The sequence below is a fragment of the Bicyclus anynana genome, chromosome 19 (assembly GCF_947172395.1).
Source record: "Bicyclus anynana chromosome 19, ilBicAnyn1.1, whole genome shotgun sequence".
Lineage (NCBI taxonomy): Eukaryota > Metazoa > Arthropoda > Insecta > Lepidoptera > Nymphalidae > Bicyclus > Bicyclus anynana.
The window spans coordinates 8,545,127-8,569,142 of NC_069101.1; the positions used below are offsets into that span (position 1 = coordinate 8,545,127).

Below are 24,016 nucleotides of genomic sequence, written 5' to 3' on the forward strand. Positions count from 1 at the left end.
CAGTACAAATAACATTATTTTTTTTTTTTTTATTTATTTATTTGAAATGCCAACAATGACAGCAGAAAACATTTGACATAAATCAGTAACAAAAATCTTGGACTACTGCAGCCATCTTTTACAGGCATTCACAGCACTGCAGAGTCCGGTTAAAAACTTAAGGTAAAAGATTAAACTATACCTAAATCTAAGAGAATTTGCGATGAATTTACAATAATGAATAAAATGTCAAAAACAAAAAAAAAAAATTACAAAAATAATAATAAAAATCGAGCCAGGTGTCCATTTAATCCACACGAGCTGTATGTCGTAGGCTCTATTTGTATTGTAAACTGTTTATTGTAGGGTTATAACGTTCCTAACTATACTAATATTATAAAGCTGAAGAGTTTGTTTGTTTGATTGAACGCGCTAATCTCAGGAACTACTGCTCCGATTTGAAAAATTCTTTCTGTGTTAGGTAGCCCATTAATTGAAGAAGGCTATAGGCTATATATTATTGTATTCCAACGGGAACGGGAATCACGCGGGTAAAACCGCGCGGCGTCAGCTAGTTAATAATATTTAAGCGACAAAATCTTTGAACACACACAATCACATCCACATAATATGTTTAATATTGTGTGCCTGTGTGGACCGCACTCTCAGAAGTACATTTGGTGGTGTTTATACACCATTCTGTATAAACATTCAAACTGAATTCATTCTGTATACACTTTTTTTTAATTAATTCAAACTACAGTACCTTTTTTACCGACTTCCAAATAGGAGGAGGTTCTACGTTCGGCTGTATGTTTTTTTTTTAAACAACACAAAAACACTTTTTCTAATCAGTATTTTCAGATGTTTTATTTGGTGTTATCAAGTTCATCGTCATCATGATCATCATATTACTGCAGGACATAGGCCTTTTGTAGAGACTTTCAAACATCACGATACTGAGGTGGGGGGTCGGCCAACACTGCGCTTACTAGTGCGGGGTCGCTGTTCCAGCACTTTGGGACCCCAATGTCCATCGGCTCTTCGAACTATGTGCCCCGTGCCCCGCCCATTGCCACTTCAGCTTCGCAACTCCTTGAGCTAGATCGGTGACTTTGGTTCTTCTGCGGATCTCCTCATTTCTGGTTCGATCACACAGAGAAACTCCTAACATAGCTCGTGCCATCGCCCGCTGTGTGACTCTGAGCCTTCTTATGAGACCCATAGTAAGCGGTCGCTAACTATGGTTATCAAGTTATTAATATCTAAATGTCGAATTCTTTGAATACAATGAAATCAGCTATTGTTTCATGAATAGGGTTTTTTGAAACGGTATTAGGTTTTATACTTCATTAGGCGATTCAGACCAATTATATGATTATAATCGCTACTGATTTAAATCAACGTACAATCGCTAACATCAATCAAAGTAACAATAAAACGTTAATATTTGTGTAGAGCCTTGATAGTGGATAAGACTTCTGCCTCTAATCCGAAGGGTAGGGTAGTAGGTTCGAATCCGGTCCGGGTTATGCACCTCCAACTTTTCAGTTATGTGCATTTTAAGAAAGTAGGTAAACATCACGTGTCTCTAACGGTGAAGGAAAAACATCGTTAGGAAACTTGCATAGCTAAGAATTTTCTTAATTCTCTGCGTGTGTGAAGTCTGCCAATCCGTATTGAGCCAGCGTGGTGGACTATTTGGCCTAACCCCAGCAGTGAGACGAATATGGGTTGATAATGATGATGATGATGATTTGATACCTACTAACTGTCTTCCGCAGATCCCATTTTTGTAGGAATATCAGAATAAAAGGTAGCCTAAGTAAATTTCACTGTAACATAATATATGTTACAGTGACGACACGATAAAATTGCTCCAGCCGTTTTAGAAATTACCTGGGACAAATAGGCAAACACAATAAAAAAATATATATCTCCATATATATAAAGCCAGACACTTCACAGTGAGGTTAAGAGATCAATCATCGCCCTTTGGACTATTGTGATATCCACAGGACTTAGACAAATGGACCAAGGTAATGCTAAAGATCGTACCCACCCCTAACATAACCTTTACTACTAATTGGAAAAAAAGAGAGACAAAAACAGAGACTCTGAGACGTCATATAATGCGAAACTCCAAATATGACCTGCTCCAACTTATTATCCAGGAAAGACAAAGGGAAAACGATAGCCTGGTCGTAGACGTCAAGGACCAACGGTTCAATATGAGAAAATCAGCCTTAATGATTGCTAACCTCTGATAAGAGATGGCAAAATCAGAAGAAGCACGAGAAAAAAGAGGTATTTAAAAGATATAGGTACCTTAAGGGTATTTTTTAACAACAATTCACGACTTCTACCTTTTTTGAAGTCAACTACAAAGCCATTATGTTTCTCAATACAGTTTTATCACAAAATCCATTATCCGAACGGGTAATAACAGCAGTAATTACCTACAAAATGTCTCTTTAAGTATACTTGCGCACTGGTTTAAAGCAATCATCTTTGATTTATAGGTTCTGTTATCTCCGTGACAATTATTAGTGAAAATGCCATAAAAACGTTAAAATACTGTCGATAGTTTCAGTAGTATTGGAAATCTCACGATGAACAAGTTGACTGTGGTATTGGTTCTGCTTGCTGTGGCTTTGACCATCACTGTCGAAGCTGGTAAGAAATATTCTTTCTTTAATTATTGTCATCATTATCAACCCATATTCGGCTCACTGCTGAGCTCGAGTCTCCTCTCAGAACGAGAGGGCTTAGGCCAATAGTTCACCACGCTGGCCCAATGCCGATTGGCAGACTTCACACACGCAAAGAATTAAGAAAATTCTCTGGTATGTAGATTTCCTCACGATGTTTGCCTTCACCGTTTGAGACACGTGATATTTAAATTCTTAAAATGCACACAACTGAAAAGTTGGAGGTGCATGCCCTGGACCAGATTCAAACCTACACCCTCCAGAATCGGAGGCATTGTTATTACAGAGTATTAGTTATTGTAAGGTAGGTAAATAAATAATGTTAGCGTTTTCGATAACTTTTGTTCATAGAAAAAAATTGTTTGAAAAATATAGTTGAAATCAAATTGTAGCGTGAGATTGGTAAAACTAAAAGCTTTTCGTGGAACGCTTTTGCAAAATATTAAATATTTTGTAATTTAATTTTTATTATTATAAAACTAGCAGACCTGGTCAAGCTTCGCTTTGAATTATGTGTACATATTCCATACCCTACCCTACTTTACCCTACCCCTACCCTACGAAATGTATAAATAAAACTTGATAATGAAACTGATTTCACTTTAAAAATTCAACTTGAACGAACCCTGTATAAAAAGATAAATAATCTATAAAGTTTCTTATTACTATATGAGTTTGGCTTTAACTCTATTTTTATTTGATGAAGTTATCATACTAAATAGTCATAGTCAGGGATCAGTACAATATTTTGTACAACTGATTACTAACACGTTAATTTTTCGTGAGTAGCTTCATCTCGATGAGACGATCAACTTTTTTTATTTACAAAAATTCTTGATTCTGGTAGCTAACTGAATTACCAGGAAATGAAAATTTCTAAGAGTTGGAACAAGATAATGTACCAATGTTTAATTTGTAAGACATTGTGGCTGTTAAATATATAGTTTACCTATTAATTAAGCAACAGTAAAAATACAGCTGGTTAGTAGCAACATTTAATGACCTCGTTATTGATACAAGTTGGGAGGAGGGTAGTGTATCAAAAGTTGTTACTGACCAGATGTTTTTTTACTGTTGATTAATTAATTAGTTTTACAACTCAAAAGCTACAATGTCGTACAAATTGCGTGGTACATTATCTCGATCCGACGCTCAGAAATTTTCATGTCCTGGTAACTCTGTTAGCTACCAGAATCGAGAATTTTCGTAAATAAAAAAGTTGATCATCTTAACGAGATGAAGCTACTCACGAAAAATTTAGGTACTTATTAGTAATCAGTTGTACACAATGTTCTACGGACCCTTGACTATCAAGTTTTAGCTATCTAGTGCCTAAAATTCAATCTAAAATTTCGAAGTTTCTTTAAATGTTAACGTTATCTGGAAACTTCCAGATGAACCAAAGGGAAGTTTCAATTTATCAGCGTCTTTCGATCCCGGTTTTTCGTTTGGAAGTGGTAAGAACTACTGAAAGCCAAACTTTACTAGTTTGAAGCTAAATTTTTGGGGACTTGAGGGAAATTCAAGGATACCTATGGATCTAATCTATATCTCTTTCTTTTTCTACTTTATATAAAAGAAAATACTGTAATTATAATGAAATCTTCAATTTATGTCCACTTTCTATCCACGCTTTAAAATATCTACGGCTAAATTAAATGTCATTTCTTAAAAAAAAAAAATTACCTTTGCAGGTTGAAATTGCTTAAATATTTTTACCTCTTTTGTATATCTACACATAGAATGGACGCATAAGATCATTTATAAATTAGCTCTTAAACTAATTAATAGTATGCAGTTATAATCATTACAATTATTAATCTAAATGAAATTAAAAATATACTTATAGACATTGTTTTTTTATTTATTTATTTTTAAGAAAAATCAACAGCGTTACCAAGAATACAATTATACAATATTTTCCGTATGTTGTAGCCAATTACAGGTTTTCCATAGTTAGAACAATTTATAAAAAAGCACAATCTGAGAATAAAATAATGTTTCTGGAAACACGTAAAAATAGTGTTTCTGGAAACACGTAATATCTTATAACCCTACTTACTAAATATGCCCGAAAATCCGAGCAGGTATTTTACTTAGACCCACAGGATAAATAACCTAATTTACATTATAGCGTGAAATATATTAAGCGGTCCGAGGGCGGTACCGCAATATATCAAAGAGCAAGACCACTTTGACACTAAGTACTAAATGCCGCCGTACTTCGTAATATTATTCCGTCAGAGAAATCCCTCTAATTATATTATTACTCTTGTAATTATGGAGAAAAACACATCACAATTCCGGTTTAGAGACTCTGTTTACTGAAGTAAATAGAGAAAAACCATTTTAAACTGAGGGAGAAATTATTTTATTTTGAAATAAGGTAAAAGCAAGAAAGGTCTTTGAGCATACTACTAAATCCTCAGATGTTACCCGTTTGGTTTAAAAGTACTATGCAACGTCTTAATAAACAATAGTTTTCGTCTGGCGGTAGGCTTCGGTCGTGGCTAGTTACTACTATACAGGAAAAGACGTGCCGTATGTAAACGAGAATGCGATTTAGCGTTCCGGTACGATGCCGCGTAGAAACCGTCAGAGGAATGGGTAGAATAAACTTGTACCACTTACAAGTAAGTTTGCTTTAATTTTTTTTTTTTTTTTTTTCTGTATTTTAGACACATAACATTGTGCGAGATAGCAATTAAGGCTTACTTATTTCATAAAATGAAAAGTTCCATCATTGTTAATTGAAAGCATAACTGAATGACTGTCATATTAAAGCCCAGTCGAAATTTTTAAAGCTAGTAAGTTGAAATTCGGACAGTAATTTAATCTTGTGACTGATACCTACTCACTAGTAGGGAGGGGATCAGGTATATTATAACAGTCTGTTATAAAATCGTATTCATGAAAATACTACACACTGACTTCCGTAAAACAGTTACAACTAGTTTGGAAATCAAGAAAATAAAATGTTGTAAAATGATGATAATTATAATAAAAAAGTTTTGATTTTGATCATTAGTAGCCTAATTTATCGGCCTTTTTTATTCTTTTACAAGTTAGCCCTTGACTACAATGTCACCTGATGGTAAGTGATGATGCAATCTAACATGGAAGCGGGCTATCTTGTTAGGAGGAGGATGAAAATCCACACCCCTTTCGGTTTCTACACGACATCGTACCGGAAAGCTAAATCGATCGGCGATACGTCTTTGGCAGTAGGGTGGCAACTAGCCACAGCCGAAGCCTCCCACTAGCGAAAGTTAATTTAACAGGGCAAGGCCTCCGCTCTTCAAAGGAGACAGTATATGAAGTGTAATCCCACCACGCCATGTTGGTTGGTAGGCTAAATATTATTACCTATATTTTCTTTTTCTTCAGGTTTTGGCTTTGGGTTTTCACATCTTGAACTGTGTGTTATGTTGTGACTTATATTAATACTAATGTTTTATATTACAGGAAATCGGTATAGAAAACACAGATCCAATGTGAGGGACCACGAAGAAGAGGGCGATGATGAGGATCCCGACTGGCCGAGTCCTGGAGAAGTCCACAACTTTGAAATCCCCGAGGAATTTACACATGGAGGCTCGCATAATGACTCTGATCCAAGCGATTCGGTATGAAAGTTATTGAAATATAAATAAACTAGTTTATTGGATAAAAGCAGGCGTTATTTTGTGAAATTTCATCATGAATATATAATATCTAGCGGACGCCCGCGACTTCGTCCGCGTGGAAAGCAATGTAAACTTTCAAGCTCTATTTCACCACTTTAGAGGTTGAATTTTAAAATTTTTTGAATCCCATTAAATTTCGTATTTTTTTTATGATTTATGAACAAATTTTTAAAACTGTAACTCTAATAATGAAGGACTTTCCATACAAGCCATGCCAAGGCCACCAACCCGTATGTGAGCAGCCGCATGGTGGGTCTAAGCTCCATATTTCCCTATCCTATTCGAAGGGAGGCCTGCTCCAGTGGCTGTTAAAATAGGCTGATAATGATGAATTATATTTCTTATTTCAGGACAGTTCCGGTCATGGTCATAAAAAATCAAACCACGGGAAGGGTCATCGTCATGGATAAATTATATTTGTCATCAATATTTAGATAATTATTTGTTAACGTTTGAGTAAACAGTGCCACAGCAAAATCTGTTTGATTTATTTATCAACTAGCTGACGCCGGTTTTTACTGCGTGGTTCCCAATCCTGTAGTAATACGGGTATATTATATAGCCTATATCGTAGCTCGATAAATGGGCTATCTAACACTGAAAGAATTTTTCAAATTGGACCAGTAATTTTTGAGATGAGCGCGTTAAAGCACACAAACAAACTCTTCAGCTTTAAAATATTAGTATAGATACCGAAATAACTCATTAATTCCATCCACATTTTCAGACTGAGACTTCCAATGTTGTGATAGCTAGCAGCCTTCGATATTTTAGGTTCGAAATCACGACAGGAATGTTATCAAGTATTTCATATGCTACATCCAATATTTTGCTCGACTTAATGCACCAACATCTGTAACGCTGTGCCATGATTTCTATCTCGTGTAGGCAAGAGGTGAAGTTTAATTCATGATGCGATTTTTTAACGAAAATATTTGCAAACGTTATTTTTAGTGGACTAAGAGCCTAGAAAAGCCGGACAACTGATTTTATGAAGGTTGAAAGTTTGTCATAAATTAAGGTTTGTCTGGGTATCGGAGTTCTTCTTTAACGTAAATGCATTGAAGTAGTATAAAACTGTTCGAATGGTGATAATGATGACCTATATAAGCCTTGGCTTGTGGAAGGCTTTGGCCGTGGCTAGTTACCACCCAACCAGCAAAGACGTACCGCCAAGTGATTAAGCGTTCCGGTACTATGTCGTGTAGAAACCGTAAGGGGTGTGGATTTTCATCCTACTCCTAACAAGTTAGTCCGCTTCCATCTTAGATTGCATCACTTACCATCAGGTGAGATTGTAGTCAAGGGCTTACTTGTAGAGAATAAAAAAAAATCTACACGACTCATAATGCTGATATGACAATAAGTGGGGCATACAGTTCGCAGAGCCAATGGACGTTAGGGTACCAAGGCGCTTCTGCTAGAATAGCATTCTCGCATCGTATATACATCGACCCCTCAAAACTATCCCTGTGTAGCGTCGCAGCAGCGGTTCACTCACACTATAATTATGATATTTATTTAACTACCCGCTAATGATTGTTCTTTGTTTTTCTTCTCTTTTTGTTTGTTAATTATTTTTTTCTAACCAGTGCACAGTAAAACCAACTGTGGTTTGTATTGCACTAAGGTTAGGCTTAATTTAAATATGTTTTTGTAGAATAATAAATAAATAAAAGCAGGTTACAGGGAGCCCCTGGATGCAAGCAATTCAGGATGTGCGAAGTAAGGTGTATGTATATTATATAGTAGCTTATGATCTGAGGACGTCTTACTGCTGATAATAATGATGAAAGTTTTGCGTTATCATGTATTTTACATTTCATTAAAATAGACCCATGCAAAGCAAGTGAAAATTAGCTAGTTCTAACATAATCTGGGAACAGTAGGCAGTATGTTTTATGCTTCGCTGGTTGATGATCGTGGGCGGCAATCCAATCATGTAGTAGGGAATTGCCTATCACTTCTCAACACGATGCAATTTGCTGCTTCACTAATTACCGAAACACTTTATCTAATATATTGAATGAGAAATTCTTGTTCACATACTCTATACATGTACATTTCGTGTACGTCGGAAACGAGTTGAAACCAAATTGAGCATAGACATTGTTTTGAAGTATTGCCTTCTAATCTATATCTATACTAATATTATAAAGAGGAAAACTTTGTTTGTATGTTTGTTTGTTTGTAATCAATGGGCTTAAAAACTACTGGACCGATTTTAAAAATTATTTCATTATTCGAAAGCTACATTATCCACAAGTAACATATCCTCTATCCACTTTAACATTTTTAGAGATTTATTGAGGATTTTTTTTTCAAAACTACATAATCCTGGTAACTTATTCACGTCATTCACCTCACTCATATTGCTGACATATCAATAGCGCTTACAAATCTCTATGCTTTCATCTCATCCTAGCTCTGTGTAACTTAGGAGCCCTCTGACATTTTTTGTTCAATTGAATATTTAGTGTATCATACCCACAGAACATAGCGATCATCCCAATCGTTTAAAGGATATAGGAAAATTACAACCGTCTCGATATTTTGATACAGTTTACTTTGAATTAATATAAAAGTATAAATGATTAATATAAAATAAAACAAAAGGTATATAATTAAAAGGTACTATAAGATTAAATAATAATTAAATATACTTAAATAATAAGTAGCTTATGCAAAAGCCATGCATGTGGAATGCTTATCATCAAACAAATTGAAAATATAAAACGCATGTAATTTCATACCTAATTTATTAAAAATTGTGTAGGTACTTACTATTTTTTTTTTGTAAAATGTTATTTAAAAGATATTAACTTTGTCTAATTATTCTAAGCTTATAATTTATTGTCAATAAAATTTAGGAGCAAGTTCAATAAATTTATTATAAGGTGTACAATGACTAGGGGTATATACCCCCATTCATTATTTGATTGTTGATGAACATTCCACATTAAGTTCTACTTCAGTATCGTTAATTAAGCACTTAAAGTAAGAGCACGTCCCAGTAACAAATCATGTACCAGAAATATGGCATACAAGAGGAATAGGCCTTTTAATGGAGCTTTAGAATTCTTGGATAGTTTACATTACACGGTAGATACATTTTACTGATCTAATTCTCATAAAACTCTTTATTTCGAACTAGTTTGTGACTTTGTACACGTGAATTTCAGTTTTTAATACTTAATAATAGAAACAGGTAATGTTTGTGGTATTGTGGGGGAAATCTCTGGATTTACTGAATCAATTTTGAAAGTTCTTTTATCACTGGAAAACCTTGTTATTTGTGGGTGGCATAGGCTATACCTTTATTATTCACGCCCTCTACGTTCTCACAAGAACGGGGCTTATAATAAAATAAAGAGTTTCATGCAAAGCATCGGTTTGTTCGTAATATAAGCCTTTATGTTGCTTTATAACCTCCTCTATCGTCCAGTAAAAGTCTCAGTAAAATCGGTGTAGCCCATCCGAAGATTAGTCCAGACAAACGGAAGAAAATTTTAAAAAAGCTTAAAAAAGTTTTTGTATCATGTAAATAAATAAAAGCACTTGAGAAAACAAAGTTTTAAATCACAGACAGATATTTCAATTTTAATTACATGTTTTGATAATTGATAACCCGACTTTTAAAAAATCTGTCGACCCTAATATGAAAACAGCTTTGTATAGTACTTGATCATCGAAGACTGAAGAAGAGAGAGAAAAGAGTCAGCAGTTACTAAGTTGATTCCGAAGGTGCAGTTGATGTAGTAGTAGTAGGGGTAGATGAACTAGTAGTGGAAGAAGGAGTCGTTGTGCTACTGGAAGTTGTTGTAGTAGGAGTGGTTGTACTCGTTGTTGTAGAAGTAGTGCTGGTTGTTGTAGATGTGATACCGAAGCACGTCGGGTCTAACCCTTTGCATATTAGGCAGATGAGCTGTAACAAAATAAGTAATTTCATTCTATTATGCGTTTTTTCAGACTCGCGTCTTATCAGAGTTCGAGAGTGTCGACGTAAATTTTCATTATATTCGTGTCGATTTTAAAAAACTTTTCAAGTTATTTATAAAACAACTTATCAAAATTGGTAAATAAATGACGAAGTTATGAGGTACCTAACAAACATTAAAAAAAACATACGCGTTTACAAATTGAGAACCTCCTCCCTCCTTTTTTTTGCATTTGGTCACATTTTTATGTTAAAAAGGTTATTTTTTAATTTATTATAATATGTTACAATATTTACAAGAAAATACACACATATTATTACCTACGGGTAAAGTACCCCAGTAGTGGATTTACCAGTAGTCTATCTAGGCTGGAGCCTATGGCGGCAGATTTTAGGGGGCGGCAAATTTGACCTAAAAAACTTTTTCTTCTACAGAAATAAAGAAAGTGTAACGATCATTTTTAATATTTTAGTCCTGTAGATATATTAAAATTTTGCAATTTTATTGACATAATTTAATCAATCAATCAATCAATTTATTTCTTTGCAGATACATGCATTATTTATACAGGTGGTCGGTAGATGTAGATGGTAAATGTATCTTGCCAATTAGGCATGCAAATTATTTATTAAGTACCTATTTAATGATTCAAATGACAATTTCACCATTTAAAATTTACATCTTTATAATTAAAATATGTATGAAAATAACAATAATATTAACTTAAATACTCATTTACACTGTAGAATGCCTGTTGAGTTAGGTATTTATTTATATTATTTTTAAAGCAATTTATATTCTTTTCTTTCCTAATTTCTTTTACAATCGTATTGATTGCGAACTAGGATCCTAGGAGGACCTATCGAAATTTAGACTATTCAGTAGGCGCTGCAAAAATTCAATAGCCTACCGGCGGTAAATTTGCAAATCCGCCACTGAAGTACCCATTGATGTATTTTACCCGTGCTTTTCCATCGTATGATGGAAGCATAGTACGAAGTCGGTTGTTTGGGCGGCCAGTATGGACTTTTATGGAAAAATGATGGTGCAGCCAGGAGTGTCTCATCATGAGGGAACTCCTTGATGCTTAAAAGCATATATGTGAACCTTTACATAGTTATTGAGTTCTGATGGCATATTACTCAATCCGCTGGCGCTATTGTCTACCCCTCTGGTAGGCAAGACTCATCCTTTCTTTTTTTTATTAATTTTTTAGGCTCTACTTTGGTTGGAATACATCAGTATTTTCAACACGTTAATGGCTCGGCTATTTTAAGAGGGAGACGGTTCCAAACCTTTCAACCTTCCTTTTAACCTTAGTTTTTATACGAGTAAGTCCTTAGTAAATAAAGCGTGAGAAATAAAAACAAACGACCCGTTTGAAGGTCGCAAAGTTACTTTAAAGCTTATTTTATTAAGGTTGCGCTGTACATGTTATTCTTCCAAATTCAAAGTAAAATAATTTAAACCTCATTATCAGTAGCCGAACTAGCTTACCAAAAGACAATTGAAGCAGTTGTATATACCTACTTAGTATTTAGTATATAGTTAGTATATAATACTTAGTTAGTATATAATTTAAACCTCATTATCCGTAGCCGAATTAGCTAACCAAAAGACAACTGAAGTAGTTGTATATACTTAGTATTTAGTATATATTAGTATATAGCTATAGTAGGTATATAGTATAGAATATAGTTGAACAAGAGCCGTGTTAGTCCAGTGGATATAACGTCTGCCTCCGATGCATTGGGTCAGCGTGGTGGACTATTGGCCTAAACAGCAGTGAGCTGAATATAGGTTGATAATGATAGAATATAGTAGAATATACGAATAGTTAGTATATAGTTTAGATGAACAACAGCCGTGATAACCCAGTGGATATAACCTCTGCCTCCGATTCCGGAGGGTGTGGGTTCGAATCCGGTCCGGGGCATGCACCTCCAACTTTTCAGTTGTGTGCATTTTAAGAAATAAAATATCTTGTGTCTTAAACGGTGAAGGAAAAACATCGTGAGGAAACCTGCATACATGAGAATTATCTTAATTAACTGCGTGTGTGAAGTCTACCAATCCGCATTGGGCCAGCGTGGTGGACTATTGGCCTAACCCATCTAATTATGAGAGGAGACTCGAGCTCAGCAGTGAGCCGAACATGGGTTGATAATAATGATGATGATAAATGAACAAGTCGCGTGTAATTTCACCCTAAGTAGTAAATTAAAAACCCATTGGTATATGGTGATTTTCATACTTGTTGTTACCCGTAGAATGAATGCCCGTAGAAAATACAGATTACTATAATTTTCTACAATGTGACGTTAACGATCACTATCAGGTTATTTATTAAACAGTGGTTAAGTTCGAAATTTAAGCGAAATTCATTACTTTTATTGACATAAACTTACTATACTTTACCTATAGTACATTCGTAGATTATTATAGTACAGTATGATATGAGTGCGGTAAGTTAAAAATTACAGGCGAAGCGATATTGCTCGAGCCTTGGCGAGAGCTCTAGTAAGGAAGCAGAGGCTGTAATTATCAAAGCGCACGTATGTCATACTCAGACCAATTATAGAAGGACCTGTATCGTACTCATAGTCACGAACAAAATTTTCTGTCATTTTCTGAAGAAAACGAGCTTAGATTTGGTATATATCTTGTACTAAACTAGAAGTTTTGTGCCCGTTTTTTACACAATTCAATTACACAAAAAGGTATTTTTACGGAGCTCTTTAACCGACGAACACGATTACAACTATTTAACATCGATACTATAGAGACAGTTTTTTATAATCGCATTAGATCGTTGATCATATAATTTGCCAGAAAAGTAACGTTTATATATATATAATTATCTACCTCTAGCGAGGCAGGTATACAATACAATAACTTGTCTGAGATGTCATACGACGTTTTATAACACACTAGTTGACGCCGCGCGGTTTCACCCGCGTGGTTTCAGTTCCCGTAGGAATGTGGGGATAATATAGTCTATAGCCTTCCTCGATAAATGGGCTATCTAAAACTGAAAGATTTTTTCAAATCGGACCAGTAGTTCTTGAGATTAGCGCGTTCAATCAAACAAACTCTTCAGCTTTATAATATTAGTATAGATTTGCGAGGAACCACACTTTCAACACACTTTCTGAAAATGAACTTGCATCTTTGCCTGTTTTCCATATGTTGACATTTTGACACGCTTGTCATTTTTGCTCAGATAACGAAGTGCAAGCACCAGCGTTTTTTTTGTAGGCAAATGCACTAAAGTAAATTAATATTTTTGTGTTTCTGTTACAGATAAATTGGTAGTCATTTATTGTCAAAATTATTAAAATGAAAGAATTAAATATTTAATCATAACACTTTATCTCACAAAGTTAATTTAATTCATAAAGTGTTAAGCACTTTTCTCACAAAAAAAAATTTTTGCTAAGATTTAAAATAGTACCGTTCGTTTTTAGACGCATGATAAAGGTTTTATATTACATTACATCACATGTGCGCAATGAGATACATTACAATATTGAAAATTTTAAAATAAGAGATACTTTACAAGCAAGTGTGTTATAAAAATAATTAAAGCGACCTCGCATTCAACGGCTAACTTGTCATTAAATAAAAAAACTAACGATTATATCAGCAACGTGTTGGGTTTAAGCTCCATATCCTATCTGTTATCTCCTATAAAGTAGATAAGCCTGGACATATTGTAGACCATTAAAATATGCTAATAATGATAATGAAGTTTGACGACCTCCGTGGCGCAGTGGTAAGCGCGGTGGATTTACAAGACGAAGGTTCTGGGTTCGATCCCCGGCTGGGCGGATTGAGTTTTAATTAGTCCAGGTCTAGCTGGTGGGAGGCTTGGGCCGTGGCTAGTTACCACCCTACCGACAAAGACGTACCGCTAAGCGATATAGCGTTCCGGTACGATGTCGTGTAGAAACCGAAAAGAGTGTGGATTTTATCCTAGTCCTAACAAGTTAGCCCGCTTTCATCTTAGATTGCATCATCACTTACCATCAGGTGAGATTGTAGTCAAGGGCTAACTTGTAGAGAATAAAAAAAAAAGAAAATACTAGAAACAAGTATGTAAACCCAATTCGGATCATCAAGTAGGTACCTTTCTGCTTCTGGTGAAACTGATACTTCTGTTTGTACATAACCTGGGCACGTCGTGAAAGGCTTTGACGGTTCTGGCGACATCTGTAATTAAAATTACGAACCTCATATATTTCAGTGAATTTTTTAAATTGTGATTTTGTGCTTTTTTTATTCTTTACAAGTTAGCCCTTGACTACAATCTCACCTGATGGTAAATGATGATGCAATCTAAGATGGATGCGGGCTGACTTGTTAGGAGGAGGATGAAAATCCACACCCCTTTCGGTTACTACACGAAATCGTACCGGAACGCTAAATCGGTACGTCGTTGTCGGTAGGGTGGTAACTAGCCACGGCCGAAGCCTCCCACCAGCCTAACTCTACGAAACGACGTTATAGCGTTTTTCGTACTATAGCGTCATTTCGTAAAGTTTGAAGGTACTATACCTACAAATATAAAAAAGCATAGACCCTAGTTATTACCTGTAGTAGGTGCTATTTTATAAAAATGTAATTTACGAAGATTTAGAAAATTGTTGTAAGTAAAAAACCAAAATTATTTTTCATGTTATTTAAAGCTTTATGATACTTAATTAAAATAAAAAAAATAATAGGTTATAAAGTAACAGACTCTCCGCGCTCCACTCCCTGAAGCCACTCCAAAATGACGTGGCTTTCTATTAGTAAAATTATTTTCAAAATCGGTTCCGTAGATCCAGACCTCCTACAATATCACAAACTCACAAAATTTATGTCTTTACAATATTATAATAGATTAAATCCAACAAGCAAACCTATAAAATAATACTAATTTTGATTTCATGAATCTTTTACGAGAATATCTCTTACATATTATTACTAGCGGACCCGGTCAAGCTTCGCTTTGACTTATGTGCACTTTTTCCCTATCCTATCCTAACCTACTCCTACCCTACACCTTCCCCACTCCTACACTACCATTCCCTACTCCTACCCTACTCTAAACCAAACCCTTACCCCTAGGGTTTAGGGGTTTGATCAATAAATGTTGACCGATTCGCAAACCTACTTCATATGCATATATAATTTCTTAAGACGAGAATTTTATTGTATATGGTTATATTAGTTATGTTAAGCAAAAAAGAAGATAAAGTTATAAACACAAACCTTGTATTTGTGGTAAAGAACAAGAAACAGTAAGACAGATAACTAAAGGAAAAATAAAAACAAATCTAAATAAATGAGCCATATTAACTAGAAACACGTGCAAACTGAGTTATGAAAAATGTTATACCTTTAAACCGACGCTTCGGTGTTCCGTATATACCCTAGCGTCTATATTTATGAATAAATGCGTGGTCTATAAAAGAACGACTACGCGAGGTGCATATGGACGTGACATGCAGAAAATGGGTTTTATCGGAAATTTAATTTCACGTGAACAACGAAAACATTTATACAGATACGGAATATTGCCTATTGATTGGCTATTCTCAAAAAAACAAAAGCTGTGTGTGAAGGGTTATGAATTTTCAAATTTATTTTGATTACTAAAATTAATACAACAATGTTTTAATATTGTTTTATTAATTTTAGTAATAAATATTTTAGTAATAAAAAATAATTTTAGTAGTTGATAGTTCAACAATTATGATGTTGAACTATCCGCGACTTCGTCCGCGTGAAACTCGATGTAAACGTTTAACTACCTCTACCCTACCCCTACCCTACCCCTACCCTACCCCTACCCTACCCCTACCCTACCCCTACCCTACCCCTACCCTACCCTACCCTACACGTAAAAAAAAAAGTAAAAAGTATCCTATGTCCTTCTCCTGGCTCTAAACTACCTCCCTGCAAATTTTCAGCTAAATCGGTTCAGCCGTTCTTGAGTTATAAGTGGAGTAACTAACACGACTTTCTTTTATATATATATATGTCCCTTTGCGGAGCTAAAAAACTTCAATTGATTAAGGTACTGTTCAAATATCTTCTGTTTTACTATTGAGTATAAATTTTCGTTATAGAAAATGTGAGAAAATTAAATTGACTGACGTTATAAAATAACAAAAATAACTCCATGCACATGTCTACACTAATACTATCAAATAACATAACTTGTAACGTATTTGTGTTAGTTCGATCATTAAGAACAACCTACTTACCGTTGTTATGATAAAGGTACAATATTAAGTTGCTAACCGAAGGGTTGCCGACAATGATTTATTTAGTATAAGCTGAGTTTTCACAATATAGCCATAAAAAATGAGTGTAAGGTTGCGTTATGAATTCTACCAATCACAATAAAGTATTTCAAATCAGCACACTATGCTATTGGTTGAGCTTGACTCCAATTATGAAGACTAGTTTGAGTTGTCAGTTGAACAAGTCAACCAATTCTCGAGTCAAGTAGGTTAGGATAAATAAGCCCTGCTTTTAGCTGTTTCACAATTATTTTTGCAGCTAATTTGCTGTAGATTCCCTGTCAGCAGCTCTCCTTTTCACTTGTTATGGAAATCTGTTCCACAGGTCAGAAATGCTGTCTTTGTAGCCGAGCAAAACGAAGTCCACCCTCGCGACTTAGACCCCGCGCAAGCTCATTTGTGTGGACTGTCAGTCTCTCCTGATACTTCAGGCTGCACCATTGGCGTATCTAGGATTACTTCCTGGCCTGGGATGGGCCCACATATTACTGGACAGAGTCGTCAGTCGACACTCAATATAAAAATTTCGTTAACAATATTTGTGGACGGAAACACTGATATGACTCGACTCATTTTATTATTTTTTCTTTGTATCTAGGATAGGTTTCTGAAAAGGTCATAATATATTTTTCAAAATCTTTATTATAAGTTGTAATAGTTATTATTTGATACTTTAAATTTAAATGATATTTTGTGTAAAATTATTCGTATTTCCGCGTCCATCATAGAATTTCAAATCGTTAGCCCAGTATCCTAGGGTGGGCACTGGACCATTCTTGAGTGGGCTCGGCCCACCCGGCCCACCCGCTACGCCTATGGGCTGCACTGGGATATTTTGTCACGTACTGTTTGTATGCCAATGTCGTGTATTTCACACTGTTGATGAAACATTAAATACATATATTACCTATCTTATTTTACCTATCTTAATTTATGTGAAGGAAAACCATCGTGAGGAAACCTGCATAAGAGATTTTTCTTAATTATCTACGTGTGTGAAGTAATCCCTTTCATTCTGAGATTCTCGTGCTCAACAGTGAGCCGAATATGGGTTGTTAATGATGATGTGAATCATAGAAGCCAAAAACCTAAACCAAGAAAAAAATAACAGAAAAAGAGTCTATAGCTTAATTGTATCTCAAAATAAAACCAAACTTTTAACTTTAATATTTTAGTGTTAAATCTTTTACTGAAAGTAACGTCTCTTTTCTTTTAGCCAGTATTTAAGTTTGATTTTCCTTGAATGTAAAATAGGACAGAAAAGTTGAAGTAAATCTTAAACTTGGTGTCACGAATCACGTTTAGATATTCGCTACATTGTTAATATTTTATGTTAAAACTTGTCGTTTTAAAACTAGGTCGCCCTTGTAACGGAAATGGTAATAAATTTGACGTGAAAATTAACTGTTGCTCCGATTTAACTTTCATACTTACTTATTATTTAATTGTAAGCGTCATTAATGTGCGCTGCATATATGTTAATGTGTAATGTTTTTTGGAGTTTCATCATCATCATCATTATCCACCCATATTCGGCTTACTGCTGAGCTCGAGTCTCCTCTCATTATGAGAGTGGTTAGGCCAATAGTCTTCACACACTTTAACTTTCAATTAAGAAAATTCTCTGGAATGCAGGTTTCCTCACAATGTTTTTCCTTCACCGTTCGAGACACGTGATATTTAATTTCTTAAAATGCACACAACTGAAAAGTTGGAGGTGCATGCCCCGGACCAGATGCGATCCCACACCTTCCGGAATCGGAAGCAGAAGTCTCATCCACTGGGCTATCACGGCTTTTTGGAGTTCACTCCTTAAGAATCGATTTTTCTTATATAGGTTACGGTATGAAAAAAAAATCCTGACAGCGTTACGTTTTCTATGCGCAACCTATTCTGCGCACCTTCCAAATAGGTGTAAACTGCGGGGCAACATACACTTATTTAGACAGTCTATCTCATACTTGTACCGAATCATAAATATATATTCGATATGAAAGAGTAAACCCCATTCGTGCGTCGGAGCTGACACACACTTTTTTTACTCTTCGTTAGTTAGCCCTTGACTACAATCTCACCTGATGGTAAGTGATGATGAAACGAGCCAAGATGGAAACGGGCGAACTTGTTTGGAGGAGGATGAAAATCCACACTCCTTTCGGCTTCTACACGAAATCGTACCGGAACGCTAAGAGCCCTCGCTTACTTACAACTTTTAGTTGGCCGACTTAATCTGCCGATTATAGAACAGGTATAGCGATGCATGACAGCCCGCACATCTGTCCAACTAAATCGTTCAATTATCGGCCAACTAAAACTTGTCAGTGAGCGACCACCCTAAATCGCTTGGCGGTATGTCTTTGCCGGTAGGCTAGCCACGGCCGAAGTCTTCCACAAGCCAGACCTGGACTAATTAAGAAAATCTCAATCAGTCCAGCCAGGGATCGAACCCAGGACCTCTGTTTTGTAAATCCACCGCGCATACCACTGCACCACGCAGGCTAAGCTACTTATTTAAGACTAGACTAAAGACTAAAAAAATACAGTTTTTACGCGAACGAAGTTGCGGGCGTCCGCTAGTAGGTACTTCTATAATTGTTTTCAAAGATATTTTAAGGAAAATACAAAATTATATTCTGTTCTTTAGTAGACACAAAGATAACAAAAACAACGGACTATAATCATTCTTGGCAGAGCTTAATATACAAGAGGAAATCTCTAAAGTACTTTGATAAGATGCTGCAAGTGTTGCCATGTCACTATTGTTTGGACGTGGAGTAGAAAGTAAATTTAATTTAGTAAATCCAGTTCGCTTGGAATTCTCTGCACCTTTTGGCATGTCAGGTTTTGCAGTTTGATGTTGTTTATTGTTGTTGTTTATCAAGTAATTTCTGTACTAACCATAAAAAGAGGAAAAAATTGATTGTGTGGGTCGCACGACCCACTGTTTAGTATGAATTTATATGATGCACTAAACTAAAGTGGACTAAACAGTCTCGGGCTTTGTTTAGTGCTTCATATAAATTCACTAGCTGACGCCGCGCCGTTTCACCCGCGTGGTTCCCGTTCCCGAGGAATATGAGAAAAATATATAGCCTATAGCCTTCCTCGATAAATGGGCTATCTAACACTGAAAGAATTTTTCAAATCGGACCAGTAGTTCCTGAGATTAGCGCGTTCAATCAATCAAACAAACAAACAAACAAACTCTTCAGCTTTATAATATTAGTATAGATACTAAGCAGTGGGTCGCGCGGTCGTAGGTCGCAGTCGCGCGTCGCGGTCGCCAAGAACAGAAAGCTACCTTTAGTGAACTGAATAAGCAAGCTTTTCAGTTTTTCTTTACATTTTATACTTTTTCACCGAGTTAACAAATCTCACTCAATTATCTTATAGCGTGTGCTACGGTAATTTATATATTCTCAGTAATTTATATTTTAACGACACCATAATGTTATAACCTTCAAAACGAACTTATGTTACTAATAAGCATAATATTATTTTACGTTAACATTTTCTTATACTTAATTAACTACATTAAAATACTAATATGTAAATTTACAATCATTTTATAAAAAATATATATAACAAATATATATTTCAATAGGGATAGGACAGTTTTTTAAATTGTATATAAATTAAGAGTATGCTAATAGTAAAGCAATTTTATAAAAGTAACAGGGTATCTGCGATCATTACCTACTTTCAGAGCTACAAGGGAAAATAGCCCAACAAAATGGTACGAATTAATGACGTCATAGGTGCATAGTGATCGTTCGATTTGTATGGGCGTTCAAACAAAATTACTAATATCTTTGTTATTTGTGCGTTTATGTTTATAGTTTAAATATTAAAAAAAGTCACATTTAATGTTAGGAAGGTAAAACTTTTTCTTCTTTCGATTCTTAAAATCTTATATATTTAACAAACATTCCAACAATCTTAGCTGTTTATGGATTAATTAGTTAATATTATTATTAATTGTTTATTAATTATTCATGTCTCATAAAAATCACAATATTCAAACCTAGTCATCATCCCCATTCTTAGGCCGGATTTGGGAAGTTGGAAGTGTCGCTGAATTGTAACCATTTTTGTTTTAATTACTGGATTCCATCGTTCGCAGCATTGCTAATCTGCGGTAGAAAAGGGGATACGAAAAGGGGAAGGAAATAGGAGGAGTTCCTCATTCTCTGAAAAAAAACGTTCGTTCAGATTTATATCTATTGGTACATAATATTATAAATTGTGGTGTTGTAGGGGTAATTCTGGATTTACTGAACCGATTAAGAAAATTCTTTTACCGCTATAAAGTCACGTTATTTGTGATTGTCATAGGCTATATTTTGTCTCCGTTGACTCATGGGAACGGGAACTACGCGAGTAAAACCGCAGGGCGTCGGCTTGTACATAATATCTTTAAAACACAACTCCAGTACACCCACGGATGGAGCGGGTAGATTACTTCACATAATTGAATTGAAGCCTTACTGCAAATTGACCTTGACATCAAATTGTAAATAAGGAAATTCATTCGTTCCAGTACAATATAACAACATTGTGTACAGAGACATAATAAGAAAATTTTCGTTGTGATTGAAATCATTGTTTACTGGGTAGATACATATTTTCTTTCTTCTAAGAAATTTTTAGTAAGTACCTATTTTCCCGTTATACCCCCGTGTGTTAGAGATTACGATAGATCTCTTTATTATTAAGATCTGATAGTAGTCTATACTACTATTAAAAAAAAAAGAGGTAAAGTTTGTGATGTGGTTGGGGGTAATCTCTGCATATACTGAACCAATTTTGAAAAAATGCCACGTTATTTGTGAGTGTCATATGCTATGTTTTATCCCCGTATTCTCACGGGAATACTACGCGTAGTCGTTGAATAATTTCATTTTATCAACCTAACCCCGCCAATCCTCATTGGAACAGCGTGGTGGATCTTTGCTCTATATACCCTCTTCTCTATAGAGGGAGGACTGATTCTGTAGTGAGGCGTTAAAATACACTGATAATGATGAATGAATAGCTAGTAAAGTATAAGGATTTTATTTCTAAATTCTTATCTAATTATATAAAAACAAAAGGTCATTCCTTACGAAATTTCGCAGTCCGCTTGAGGCACAAAGATAAAATTTAGTAGGGAGGTAGTTTATAGTTAGAAGACGTCCACTAAGAATGGATTTTGCGACAGGGCCGGAATAAGGAGGTCTCAGGCTAGACTAAGTCGCGGGCGTCCGCTAGTTACCTATATACGAGTGAGTGCCATTTCCGGTGTTGTCTTTATAAACTAAAAAGACGTCACAGAATACGTGTTTCGAAGTTCTTTTCGAGTTCCCACAACAAAAGTTAACAAACAAGAGTTTATACCAAAGGATGACACAATCGAATTATGTACACTCTGGTAAATAAACTGTTTGTATTATACACTAGCTGATGCCTTCAACTTCGTATGTGTGAAATTTAGTTTTATTTTTCACACATCCTGCGGGAACTAAAGATTTTATACTAAAGATATGTCACTAGCTTATCGAACGAGGCGAACAAAATGTGGCTAATTGTCTTAATTTAATTTATTAGCTAAACAACGAAAGTAATTTAAACAAATAATACCTAAATTTTGTTTACGATGTCGAGTTATGTGTTCAAGACAGTTCAGCGGAGTTTTCCGAACGCTGCCCAGCCGAGCTGGATTAGGCGATTCAACTTTTTCTTAATTCTCTAGGTGCGTGAGATCTGCCAATCCGCATTGGTGGACTAAGGCCTCTTATCCTGACAGGAGACTCTTCCTCAACAGTGAGAATATAGGTTGTTAATGATGATGATGTCATAGTCAAAGTCAAAATTAATTAATTTCAATTAAGCTTACTTTACAAGCACTTTTAAAACGTCAGATAACATTATTAGATAATGATAATAATTAAACTTGCGAGGGTTCTAAACGCCCACAACAAACTCAGCCAGGAACAAATAAAAAATCCTTTTTCGAAATTGAGACAAACAGAAATCAAACACATGTATTCGCCCAAAGAGGCACAACATGATAATGCCTCCTATTATCTAAGATTGGTATTGTAATGCTTTGTTGGATCGTCGAGATCCAAGACCTCATTCTTCTAATAAGGCCATTAAAAGGAAAGGGACCCCGATTCCTCCGCCCCTATTACACGAGCATTGCTTTTTCTTGTAGACTAAGAGATAGCGACAATCAGTCATTAGTCATTTTATAAAAGCTCTTAGTTTGTCAGCTTTTAAAAAATGACGAATGTCGATAATACTTGGCTGGTTTAGCTTTGGCCGTTAGCTAGTTACTTCTAGCTACTACTTACTACTGTCAGAGACTTACCACCAAGCGATTTAGCGTTCCGATACGATGTCATGTAGAAACCGAAAAGAGTGTGGTACGAACCCGCTTCCATCTTAGATTGCATCATCTCTTACCATCAGATGAGATTGTAATCAAGGTCTACAACCAAGGTAACTTGTAAATAATTAAAAACATTAGAATGTCGGTTCAATATTATTTGAAATTATATCTCCATTCACCAGATACTTGACTTCATGACAACCCTACGCTGCCGTGCCATGACAAAACACCGTATCTATATAACATTAGTTGTTGGAAAATTGAAGTTCTTTGTTTTGCAAAAAAATATTTCGATACCAGTCCGTGCGAGAAACTCATTTATGATTGTTACGACAAAACACGGTATCTTAAGATACAGTGTAATGTCATGGTACGACTGCGCTAGAGACCCTTAAAGTTTTATCTTAAATAGTGTGTAAGGGTAACTGCGAAGCTAAGTGTAGATTGAGGATATAAAGTAATTACAGTCCATAATTGGCTACCGTAACTACCTATGGTAGGAGCATTTGCTGACAAACTTTCAGAGTTTTTCACGTTCGCTGCGTTATGGGGTCAGTCGACCTCGTACCGCATCCTACTTGTGGTTCGGCTACTAAAATCGTAGACTTTCATATGGTGTGAAGGCCGTATTTTTTTTCAGTTTAGAATAGAAAAGAGGTGAATAAAAAAAATGGGAGCATGCGCTGACAAACTTTCAGCGTTTATAAAATGACAAACGTCTGGCAGTCGCTCGCTCTCCGTCTATTTAGTGTCTGTTTTATCGAATACAATTTAATAAAGAGCTCGTGTCTTCTGAGTGTACGAGGCTAAATCTAAAGCGTTTTATCCTCGAGTACAATATATAACATATTACGTTACATTAACGTTGTAAATTCGGTATACTCGTAGTTTTCTCTGGGTGTTTTATTTGTAAGAACTGTATGGGGTTTCAGAATAAATTGTTAACAGAAAATTCATTTGATCACTTGAGTGTACTTTTTTTCATAAGGAATAAGCTCTACACTTACCATCATTTGCCCATTGCAAAAGTAGTTTT

General features: G+C 35.4%; 2 protein-coding genes across 3 annotated transcripts; one reads left to right on the forward strand and one right to left on the reverse strand.

The window, feature by feature from the left end:
- The first annotated feature begins 2,515 nt into the window (after positions 1 to 2,515).
- LOC112045347 (uncharacterized) lies at positions 2,516 to 6,853 on the forward strand. Of its 2 annotated transcripts, XM_052887403.1 has the most exons (4): positions 2,573 to 2,655; positions 4,085 to 4,147; positions 6,156 to 6,316; positions 6,727 to 6,853. In XM_052887403.1, exons 1-4 carry the CDS (start codon positions 2,592 to 2,594, stop codon positions 6,784 to 6,786), a joined length of 348 nt encoding a protein of 115 aa, XP_052743363.1. In that variant the 5' UTR covers positions 2,573 to 2,591; the 3' UTR covers positions 6,787 to 6,853. The 2 variants fall into 2 exon arrangements, with proteins under 2 accessions (XP_052743364.1, XP_052743363.1); XM_052887404.1 differs by lacking the exon at positions 4,085 to 4,147 and having other exon boundaries at positions 2,516 to 2,655.
- A 2,154-nt stretch (positions 6,854 to 9,007) lies between these two features.
- Positions 9,008 to 15,699, reverse strand: LOC112045343 (integumentary mucin C.1). The gene is made up of 3 exons (XM_024081490.2): positions 15,571 to 15,699; positions 14,444 to 14,526; positions 9,008 to 10,301 (listed from the first exon to the last, which is right to left on the reverse strand). Exons 1-3 carry the CDS (start codon positions 15,650 to 15,652, stop codon positions 10,104 to 10,106), a joined length of 363 nt encoding a protein of 120 aa, XP_023937258.1. The 5' UTR covers positions 15,653 to 15,699; the 3' UTR covers positions 9,008 to 10,103.
- Between the last annotated feature and the right edge of the window lie 8,317 nt (positions 15,700 to 24,016).